Source organism: Pteropus vampyrus, unplaced genomic scaffold (genome assembly GCF_000151845.1).
Source record: "Pteropus vampyrus isolate Shadow unplaced genomic scaffold, Pvam_2.0 Scaffold221, whole genome shotgun sequence".
NCBI classification, from domain to species: domain Eukaryota; kingdom Metazoa; phylum Chordata; class Mammalia; order Chiroptera; family Pteropodidae; genus Pteropus; species Pteropus vampyrus.
Genome location: NW_011889002.1, coordinates 1,855,951 through 1,867,981, shown reverse-complemented (window position 1 = coordinate 1,867,981; position 12,031 = coordinate 1,855,951). Strand labels below are relative to the sequence as shown.

Sequence of the window (12,031 nt, the reverse complement as noted above, 5' to 3'; positions counted from 1 at the left end):
TTACAGAAACTTCAACAGCCATTTATATGTCAGTACATAGTTTAAAAAGGGGTATGTGGTAATACTTTATGCTTATTAAACAATAAACTATTTACAAATTTATTTAAGCACATTAAGATAAAAATGACAGTGCAAAAAACTTATGGTAAGATCATAATGTAATTATCATAGGTTCAGATGTGCAATTTTGATATATGAATAATTTATCACACACTGTATGCTTTTTAATCCCCATGTAACTCATGACATTGAAGGAACTGAACCAGAAAGTAGAAATAAAAAAGATCCTTCAGTCCAAAGCCAGCCAGATAAATACTGCTAATCTCTGGAAACCAGATATTAGGCTAGGGCCAAAAATTTGCCTGTCAGCTTAAAACCTGAGAGGAAGATTCTAACAGAGCCCACAGGAACAGCAGGGGATTCTAAAGATATTTATGCACCCTGTTAATTAGCACATATCAGATGTCATTTGAACTTTTCATTTAAAGAGTAATAAAGAAAAACTAATATTTATAGTCCCATGAAAAAGAAAAGGAGAGCAATGTAGATCAAGAGGTAGCAGAAAAGTTACTTGAAAAAGTGCTTACTTCAGGAAACAAAAATTTAGGAAACATCTGATTTATAATCTCAAACCTCAAAACAACATAATTTCTATGAAACAAAAAATGAGACTTGCAAGAAAAGGTGACAGTCATTTACACAGAAGTAAATGAGAAAGAAATATGTAATATGAAAATTGAAACCATTCTAGATATTTCAACCTGAGGAATTTAATACAAGGAATTATTTACAAAGACGATTAAAAAAAAAAAAGCTGAGAATCCAAATGGGAAACAATGAGACGGTCTAGAAATGAGCATTAGTAATGTAACTACCATGCCTCTCCCGGTGTGACACCCCTCGATCAAAGTCAAAATCACAGAAAGGAAGTGGCATTACCAGATCCCAGGAATCAAAGTTATCTAGTAAAAGCTATAACTACAAATGTACCAGAGCCACAGGGACTATGCAGTCACTCCTGGAGATAGCACCTCAGTAGAAGAGAGGGGGGAAAAATGCCTTTTCTCCCTACTTTCAATTTACTTCCATTGGCTAAATCTAGCAGGCAGTCAGTTGATAAGAAAACATAGAAAACAACAGTTTTCTGCAATACAGAGTGTGTGTGTGAGTGAGTGAGTGAGTGAGTGAGTGAATGAGTGAGTGAGTGTGGGTGGGGGGCGGTGGGGGAGAGGGATGGGGAGAGGGATGGAGAGAGGGACGGAGAGAGGGACGGAGAGAGGGACGGAGAGAGGGACGGATCTAAAAGCAGACGCAGATCACCACAACGCACAGGTTTTAAGGAGGCAAAGGCATGATAGCAGGTGAAGTCTGTACTGGAAGCAACGAGAGCAGAACAAGATGAGTTAAAGTGAGAGCTTCCAAGAAAAACTTAAGAACTGATCTCGAAACACACAGAAAAAAAATGAGAGAAATATGAAGACAAAAAAGACACAATAAATGAATAACAGATAATCTAACAAAAAGACTAGAATAGAGTAACTGTAATGGATTTCTTGGTGTTTTCTTGTCATCCTTTCCTCCTCTGTTATGTAGCCATCAAGCTATTGAATGGGACTGACTTGCTTCAGGTGTGGATCCTGATTGGCTTAAGCTATGCTAGGACATCCTATTCATCTTTTCACAGTGATTGGTTCATGGAGCGGGGGCGGGGGAGGAAGCGGGGACATTCAATTGTAGCAAACCTAGAGCTTTTCTTTTGATGGCTAAGGAAGGTGAATATTTCTCCCTCTAGATGTAAATCAGGAAGCACAAAACTCTGGTTGCTAGCTGCCATCTTTCAACCATCAAGGGAGATCAACTTGAGAGTGAATACAAGACTCTGAGGAAGACAACTAAGAACTGCTGAGAATGGAGCATAGCCACAAGCAAACTACCTGTCTCTGGACTTTTTAGCTCCTGTTTCAATAAGTCATCTTTATCATTCAAGCCTATTTGAACCAGATGTTCTGTTATATATACTAAAAATACTTTAAGTCAGAGCTTTACAACTAGAGGTGATTTTTCCCTTCTTCTCCTAGGGGCACTTAGCAATTTCTGGAGACTTTGTTTGCTTGTCACAAGTGGGGAAGTGGGAGAGGTTGCTATTGGCATCTAGTATGTAAAGCCCAGGACAGCCCCCTAAAACAAAGAATTATCTGGCCCCAAAGATTAATAGTGTCAAAGCTGAGAAACCCTGCTCTAACAGATAAAATTATCAAAGATAAATTTTCCCAAGCTAAAGCAAGATTTGATTTCAAAATAATTCATCAAGGACCACCTAAAACAAACATGCATGTGAGTGTGCACATGCTCTCAACACTTAATAGAAGACAATGGAAGTTTTGAGGGGGAGAACTGCAAAGCAAGCGTTATATTGTATAAAAGCCACAAAGACATTCTTAAATGATAAAAAGCTCTGACCGTGTCCAACCCACACACCCTAATAACACTCTTTGAAATATAGCAGATGGAGATAAAGCAGAAGAACTCAAGACGAGGACATCATGGTATTATAGACAGATTGGTAGTGATCCCTAAATAATTATTATAAATAATACCACAACACAAGGCAAAGAACAAATATTATTTACAAAGATATATACATAATACGAGCCTAAAACCCCAGATTAAATTAAATAAATCTAAGTGGAAGATGGAGGAAAAAAACATGTTGAATTCCTTGTTATAAAGTATAAAGGAGAACTAAGGCTCTATAATTTTGATGTTGATAATTAAAATTACCAGTATAATAAAACTTGGACATAAGCCATTCAAATCGCTCGAGAGGAGCAAATTGTGAAAACAAATATAAACCACATAGCAAAGCACAAAACAAAGGAATCATAAAAATGGAACACACACAGTAAGATGACATAAATCTTGGAACAAAAAGGAAGGGATAATTCTATTAATGGCAAGAGGAGATGAGGTCAGTGAAAACATCTTTGTATTTCATAGAGAGAGATTAGACAGCAACTCTATAGAGCCCGGGCATAACAATATCCATGCAGAATGACTGTCAGAGGCTACATGTGCAAATCTGACACTTGCAAAGAGGTCAGCCCCCTGATGGCCAGAGTGGGCTCCAAGCACAAACTGTCATTGCTATAGACTAAACTGTACCCCCACTCCCCCCAAAAAATTTAATATGTTGAAGCCCTAACCTTAATGTGACAGTATTTGAGATGGGCTCCTTTGCAGAGGTAATTAGGGTTAGGTGAGGTCAAGAGGGTGGGGTCTTCATGATGAGATCAGTGTCTTTATAAGAAGAGACACCAGAGAGTTGGCTTGCTCTCTACTATATGGGGACACAGCAAGAAGGTGGTCATCTGCAAGCCAGAAGAGAGCTCTCACCAGAACTCAAAGTGCTGGCACCCTGATCTCAGACTTTCAGCCTCCAAAACTGTAAGAAAATAAATTTCTGTTGTTTAAGCCACTGAGCCTGTAGTGTTTTGTTATGACTAATATAATCATCGAGAGCAGTGTTCCCTTCACTCACGGCAATGAAGTTACTGTAAGGATGGAAATCTGTAGGTGGAAAAAGCAACAACTGTAAACTAAAAAGTCCTCTAAGTATTTTTTCAAATATGCAGTGATATATGCTGTTGTAATTAGTAAAAGACAATTTTATTGTTAATGTTACAAATTTTGAAGTAGCTTTACCATTATGCATTTTATCAATCAATTTTAGAGACAGTAATTATCTCTCATGAAGCTCATAAAAAACTGACTTGAAAGTATTTAGATCCACTGACTTAGATTAGGGGGACCTCTTTTTAAAGTCAACTAAGTAGCACACATACCTAAGCTTCTAGTATTGAATTTCCTCAATTACAAGATACCATACATTGTAGAATGCAAGTGTCAATAACAGCTTTTCAAAAGAAAAATGAAAAGATGGACAACAGGAAGAGGACATATCCACTTTAAGATGGCCTCAATTTTTTGAAATGTTCAAATAGTTTAAGTGCGTCTTTGACTCCATGGTATCATATTGAATTATCTTTAACTTACAAGTAAATTGAACAAAATCATTGCTCTAATTTCCAAATATTCTAAAAATTTGCCTTTTACACCCTTGAAAGACAGGGAAAGTCATCTGAATAACTCCAAGTTAAATCAATACTAGCTAAACTTCTGCTGGTTTGGAATGAATGACAAAAGTGGCTCTCAATAGAGCAAATCAGCCAATGATGACAGGAGCAATGAAATTAAGATGTACCTCAAGCAAACCGAGACATACAACAAAATTCATTTCAATAGCACATATATCCAAATATAATAATTAAACACACTTTAGTTTTACATGTCATTTAGACAATATTTTCTCTATACCAGAATATTCTATTAATGAAAAGTATATAGCCAATTAATGGTAAATAATACACTTACCTTTACTACTCCTCCTGGAAATAATCTAATAAAAAGAAAATGTAAAGCTTATATTATTTTTTAAAAGTATTATAAACTATAATGTTAATACATTAATGCTGATATTTCTCTAACAGGCAGGATTTGACTTTAAATACAGTAAAAAAAAAAATTAGAGAAGTCCTTCAATCATTAAAATCAGCATATCACCCTTAATCAAATGAATAATACATTGGTATGTAGGAAAATAAATCACCTCATTCTTCTGTAACATTGGATATATATATACATATATATATTGATGTTTGTTTCTATTTCATATAATAGTCTAGTAATAAAATATGGGAGATTTTTTTAGTAAAATCTACATCTTATAAAAACACAAGTTTTAGAAACAACTCAAAGATTCCTGCAAATTACCAATGGTATCTGTTCAGTGAAGCATCCACCCCCATCCTTACCAGCGCTGTGTCAAAGAAGTCTTCTGTAACATTAACCAGGGATGTGTCTGAGGCTAGATCTTCATTGGTCAGAAATCCTATTGTTCTTTCAAACCAGGAAACCATGTACACAAGAGAAGAAACACTGATGGAAATCCCAGGACTACATAACTACTCCTTATTTGACACAATTTCACAAGATAATTCTTTCACTACAGCAAAATAATTTTAAAGACCTTTTCCCATTCCATCCTGTTTCTATCAGGCGTGACTCCAGGGCCTCCACCCAGAACACTCCAGAATGGAACCAATCATACTGCTACAGAGTTCTGGCAATAAATAAGCAAGAATGGGAGCCTTGACCAGGAGCAATGCTAAAAAGCCATATGGAGGGGCTAGTGAGAAAAGGTTAAGACATAAATGAGCCTCCCAAAACAGGAGAAGTTATTGTGCTCTGGGCAGCTGTACAAGACAAGCTGTCAAAGGAGATACAGCATTTAGAACGTGCTCCAGAAATACATGTAGTACAGTAAAGCTTCCAGCAAATTGGAGATTTTTCTTTTCTATAGGAACATATATCCAAGTTTATATTAAGTTGCTAGGATTGGTATGATTTAAAAATAAACTTCTATAAACCCTCCTACAACAGTCATTCAATAAAGCAAAGGCCATCTTCGGACCAGTTTTGCTGAGACTGGTTACTCTTACGAAAAAAGAAAAAATCCTGCACACATAGTTAGAAATCATCACTTGAACACGAAGTTAGTAACATGAGTTTATGATGAACAACTCATAGGAGCAGGGCCTTGGAAAATGTCCAGTTTGGAGCCAAGAACCCAAGGTACCCCAGCTGAAGACCATGAACAAACTAATCAGCTCTTACCTCCTAGCTGCATCTTAAGAAAACCTGGGGAGTTCTGAAATACCGTGCTGCCTCGGACCCCTGGCAGACCCAGTAAACCAGAGCCTCTGGTGATGAGAACCAGGTGGTGCTTGTTAAAGCTCTCCAGATGATTTTAACTTACAGCAGGTTGAGCCACTACTGCGTTCCAAGTAATGTTTCTTTTATCTCAAATCAGACAAATATTTGCACTCGACTGAATCATCCACCTCCTGAAGCAAACTCTTATTAAAAATAGAACTACCCAGCTATTTCACTTCTGGATATTTATCCGAAGAAATCCAAAACACTACTTTGAAAAGATATATACAATCCTGTTTTCACTGTGGTGCTATTTACAATAGCCAAAATATGAAAGCAACTTAAGCACCCATCAATAGACAATTGGATAAAGAAGAGCTGGTACATATATATACAATAGAATATTACTCAGCCATAAAAAAAGGAAATCTTACCATTTGTAACAACATGGATGGACCTAGAGGGTATTATGCTAAGTGAAATAGGTCAGAGAAAGACAAATACCATATGATTTCACTTATATGTGGAGTCTAAGGAACAAAATAAATGAAATCAGACTTATAGACAACAGAGAAGAAACTGGTGATTGCCAGATGGGAGGGGGTTGGCAGGATGGGTGAAAAAGGTGAAGGGATTAAGAAGTACAAATTGGTAGTTACAAACAGTCACAGGAATATGAATTACAACAAAAAGAAGTCAATAATATTGTAATAACTATGTATAGTCCCAGGTGGGTAACAGACTAATCAGAGAGATCACTTCATAAATTATGTCTAACCCCCATGCTATACACCTGAAACTAATATAAAATAATATTGAATGTCAACTCTAATTGAAAAAATAAAAGCTTTCGGACTAGGAAATCACTCCTGAACTCATTTATATGTCATGATCATATGTGGTATATCAGATACATCAGCTGCACTCACAGCTTTGTCTACCAGAAGCCAGACGAAATAGTTAGATGCAATAGCTACTACTTATTATGTATATGGTATAGGACAAGTTGCTTAATCTTTCTAGATTTTAATGTAGGACTAAATACATTCCTTTCTGTAGGAAATTCTTATTCTATGGAGAATAACATCCCAGTTTGTGTTGACTAGTAACCACAATTGGTTTTAGAAGTACAGAATCTAGTATTCCATCCGCTTTGGTAATATCGATCTATTCTTGGCTAAAATCTACATGAAATAACAGCACATGTTTTAGGATGTGTCTAAATTATGGCTATGAAATTTCCATCACCAATTAGAATTCCCATGGAATATGAAAATTCTTATGATTTCAAAACTCCAGTGGAGATTTGATCTGACTTTAAATTTGAGGGAGGGTATTCTTAAATCTAAATAGGAAATTCAGGTTGAGGCAGCTATCAACTCATCTCCCCCAAAAACCAGCTCAAGGTTCCAAGGTATTCTAGAGATGTCCTCTTCCATATCTTTCAAAATGTTATCTTCTCTCCCCTACTTCCTGTTATCTGCACGAGTTAAGTGTGTATCAGGGAATTGGGTGGGACTAAATGCAAAATTAAATATATGGATTGTATAAACACCATCCTTAGATCCCCTTCACCACCACCTCCAGAGGACTTACTCATCCTAAATTCCTAAGTCAAATTCGATAATAAAACCGTGCTTACTGCACTGGCTTGTCAAGGGCAGAAGGGAATTGTATCTGACTCATTAACGTGCACTATCAAAGTGTCCTGTTTAGCACATATCTCAGGAAACATGCTGAACTCAATTTTTGATTGGATATGGGCAAGAAGCATTGTTACCAACTTCTCAAATTTGATTTCAAAGGAACAGAAAAACCAGACTTAACTAGAAAGCTGAATCTACCCACGTTCTTTAAGTCACCCAAAGCCATACAAAATTAAAACATGACACTTATCTTTGGGATCAATCCCTGCTGAATTAGCAAAGGCTCATCTTCTTTGAGGCCATCAATGAAGAATATCTGAATACATTTCAGCAATAGTGAAACACACGGAAATTCATTTTTATCCAGTGCCTAGGTATGAGACCACACTAAATTAAAAGCCTTACAATGAAATTTGTTAAGATCCTAATGGTTCTCATAAGAAAAAATATATTTTTGAATTTTCTTTTATAACTATATGACATGATGGATGTCAGCTAAACTTGTGGCAATCATTTCACAATATATGTAAGTCAAATGACTATGCAGTACACCTTAAACTTATACAGTGCTGTGTGTCAATTATTTTTCAATAAAAATAAAACTGAGGGGAGGAGCCTTACAAAGTATAATTACACACTGGTATTCTGGTCAGAAAACAAAACAGCTTACTTGCCTTATTTATTGATTTGTCAAGATGGTATAATACAAGATGATTATACTTTTGAGGAATGTGGCTCACTCTCTGTTGAAAATATTCTTCTATTGTCTGAAATCCTTTACCATGAAAAGCATCAATAATAAGTCCTTGAAGCTGGAAAGTTGATAGTTTGAAAATTACTTTTTTTCCCAAAAAACATTTCATAGTAACATTTCTAACTATCATCAATAATTCAGTGTGGAAATAATCAAGGATGAACATGGAGAGTTATATCTTGAACAATAAATAATCTTATAGCCAATGACTGAGTTTGTTGGCTTCAGACAGTACAGGCATACCACAGGGATACTGTGGATTCAGTTTCAGACCACCAGTTAAGCAAGTGTCACAATAAAGCAAGTTGTAACCAACTTTTTTTGCTGGTTGAAGGCATTGCCTTCAGTTTGTAAAAAACACAATACCTGTGAAGTGCAATAAAGGGAAGTACACTAAAACGAGCTATGCCTGTAGTTTGCAAGATGTGGTTCTTGAACCATCAGCAGCATGGGCATCACCTGGGGCTTGTTAGAAATCAGCAACTCTGGGGGTGTGTTTCTTCAGGTGGTTATCATGTATGCTAAAGTTTGAGAACCACTGACTTAAAGGAAACTGCACTTGAATTACAGAATGTCTGTGGATAAAGAGGCTTTATCCTCAATAATGTTAGAAATTCTAAAACACTAAAAATCTCAACCTATAATCATTCATTAAGTGACATGGATGATCATAAAAGAAGAAAATAAATCCAACTCTAATAACTACAGATAATGGAAGCTGATAAATACACAAATTGCCACAATGAATGAAACTGATCTCTTCTGCCTGAACATTGGCCAAAATATACTTCTAAGTATACATACTTGAATAACAGTTCCTTAAAAATCTGTACTATAGAGACATTTTTATTTTTAAAAATGCAGTTGAATCCTATAAACTACGTTACAATATACAATATATTTTAATAAGGAGGCATTTTATTGTATACAGCCCAAAATTTCACTTATTCTTAGTACTGATTTAAGTGAGGAGACAGCATTTGAAATTAAACACTTAAACAGAATATTTTCTTTTTTAAGTTACCACATATTGAAACTTATAATGCCAAATGTGTTAAGTGTTCTGCAGATGTTCTCATTTAATCCTCGCCACCACCCTGACAGGTTAGAATCTTTATCTGGGGATAATGATAGCAAGGCTGGGTAAAGTTAAGAACCTGCATGTGATCATCCAGCTAAGATTCACATTCAGATTCTCTGACTCAGAAGCTCAGCTTTCTGCCTGCTTGACACTCTGCCTGCTTTCTCTGCACTCGGAATAAATCCAAACCCTTTGCCTTGGTCTGCAGGGCTCTGCATGATTTATTCTGTCAACTTCCTCTGTGTGTCTTTCTTGCTAAGGAGTCCTAGAATAAGCCCTTGCCTCAGGGCCTCTGCATCTTGGCTTTTCAATGCCTAGACCACTTCTCTCCACCACTTTCCACCTGGCTCCTTGTCATCCCTCAGACCTCAGCTTCAGCATCACCTTTCCAGATAGGTCTTCTAGGATCTTAGCTGAAGCAAGCCAAGTGCCTCCTTCCACCCTCAATTATCCTCCATCACAGGACCCTGTTCTTTTTCTTCCTACTACTTTCCTTTGGTTAGTAACCTGTTTCTTAGGCTCACTGCCAGGCTGCAAGCTCCACAAGGGCACAGTATTGTTTTGTTCAAAATTGTCTACCTACACCTAGAATAGTTCCTGGCACGCACACGCGCGCGCGCACACACACACACAGCTTAGACTAGAATACTGATTAGAATAGTCAAGGGTAAAACTGACAAGACATGATGATAAATCAGATGTGGGAGATTAGGGAAGGAGAGGAAGCAAAGAAGATTTCTCTGCCTCTGGCTTGAGCAACTGAAGAAACAATTGTGCTGATAGCCCAGGGAACATAGAACTAGAAAGAGCACACACGAAGAACACAAAATTAACTTTTCTTTACATAGAAAGCATCCTGGGCCATTCCACTCCCATCATCTTCCTTAACAGACTGCAAAGGACCTTCCTTTTCCTGTGTATAATAAAAAGATTTAACAATTTTTAAAGAAATGCATTTCAAGTTTTAAAAATAAAACAAAAGAAATAAAGGTTCATATTGTTTTCCTAAACACAAATTTTTTGTTTGCTCATGCCCAATTGTAAGTCTAAGATATTACTTAAAAAACTTTATCCAACCTTCTCTAACACTATCACAAGAAGCAAAGCAAACATCATTGTGATAATCATATGAAAAATGTCAATTTAAACTCTGTAGTGGCAGTTACAAAATAAAAAGAAATGCTTTGAATTAATGAAGCTTTTAGAACAAGAGCTTGTAAAATAAAGTTTTAAAAGGTGCATTTCAAGCCCGGTCATGAGTTTAAACTTCATGTTTCTGACTTACATGAATTTTAAATGTTACTCTAGGACTTATACTGAAACTTCAAGGATCATATATCAACCACTACCACAAGAGAATTTACAAAACACTTAGCAGTGAATGTTTACACATTTTCTTCAAATAGTAATCCCTGGGTCTACCATCCTAGTTTCCACAAACACATTGTGCTATGTTAAATAACAGCATTTCATCTGCTCATTTCATCCCAACAATTAATTTAATCAATTTAACTGAAAAGTATAATATACGAAAAAAATTCTTTAATTTCTAAGGTTTTTTTTATTTTAGTTTTCAATTACAGTTGACATTCATTACTGTTTCAGGTGTACAGCATAATGGTTAGACATTTATATGATACTCCCATAAGTCTAGTACCACCTGAAACCATATATAGTTATTATAATATTATTGACTATATTACTTATGCTGTATAAAGAAGTTTTTTTAAAATCTAGCTTGGGCTAACAGTCCTACTTCTATACGTAGTTGGCCAAAATCCTTAAACGCATGCATATTTTACAATATTATTGTCATTATTTATAATATGAAAAATAGGATGAATTAAAAAACCCAGCCCTAGACTTTTTTTTTTTTCCGCCAGCAGTGTATTCAATTAAATGAATGCTGAAAAGTAGGAGAATTGGTGCCAATCCGCGCCCCACCCCGGGTCACGGTGTTTTAAGAATTATCATTGGCAGGGGGCGACTGAATGAAGTCCCAGCACTTGGAACCACAGATCTGTGGCCTGGATGGGTGAATGTCATTGCACTATATATGCAGCAAGTGGGGAAACGGTATGGGTTAACATCTCAAGCAACTTGGAAAAAACCGACTTATTGCCTTTCAAACGTTAACTCCCCAGTTTCTTCTTCCCAGGGAGCTTTATCAGCAAGGGACCAGAGGTTTCTCTCCTGCCTCTTAGTCTCTTGAAGGCTGACAGTAAACTCCAAGCAAACCTAACGCGGTGGAAGCGCTCAAAGGGCCCCTGAAGGGCTAGTTCCCTGGCGGCGGGGCATGGTAGCCCGCGCCAGGTCTCTGGGCGAACACGAGAGGCTCTGCTTCCAGCGCCCGTTGGCGCGCCTCCCTTGAACCGCGTAGAGAAGGCCCAGGTGAAACGAGAACCTGGGTCGTCCCAAAGTCACTCACCGCGTGCATCTTGAGGGCCCTGGCCGGACACCGCGCACCCACGCGCCGCGCGCGCCACGCCAACTACGCCGGGCTCAGCTTCCCCGAGACCCGGGCGGGCCGGGAAGCCCTGCGCGGAAGGGCCCGGATCAACCGCGGCTCTCGGATTCCAGTTTTTGCCAGGAAGTCTAATTGATGAACCCGCCCCTGAAATCTACTAAAATCCAGTATTTGACCCGCAAGATATGCTTACAAGTAACTAGCAGTCTTGGTCAGGCCACCTGGGCACACGCACACACACTTTAAGATTACTCAAAGGATACGAACGGCGTCATTTAAACATTCTTTACGTGCAAACTTCTGCATTGATA

The 12,031-nt window shown here is 37.4% G+C and overlaps 1 protein-coding gene across 1 annotated transcript in view; it reads right to left on the bottom strand.

Annotated features, from left to right (window-relative positions):
• The window catches only part of SYCP2L (synaptonemal complex protein 2 like), an 81,813-nt gene that overhangs the window by 66,250 nt on the left and 3,532 nt on the right, over positions 1-12,031 (bottom strand). The window contains exons 3-7 of the mRNA XM_023538408.1: positions 10,098-10,166; positions 8,093-8,230; positions 7,669-7,788; positions 4,872-4,976; positions 4,432-4,456 (exon numbers count right to left, since the gene is read on the bottom strand). Of these exons, the coding sequence (XP_023394176.1) occupies positions 4,432-4,456; positions 4,872-4,976; positions 7,669-7,788; positions 8,093-8,230; positions 10,098-10,166 (457 nt within the window). The remainder of the gene's footprint in view (positions 1-4,431; positions 4,457-4,871; positions 4,977-7,668; positions 7,789-8,092; positions 8,231-10,097; positions 10,167-12,031) is intronic.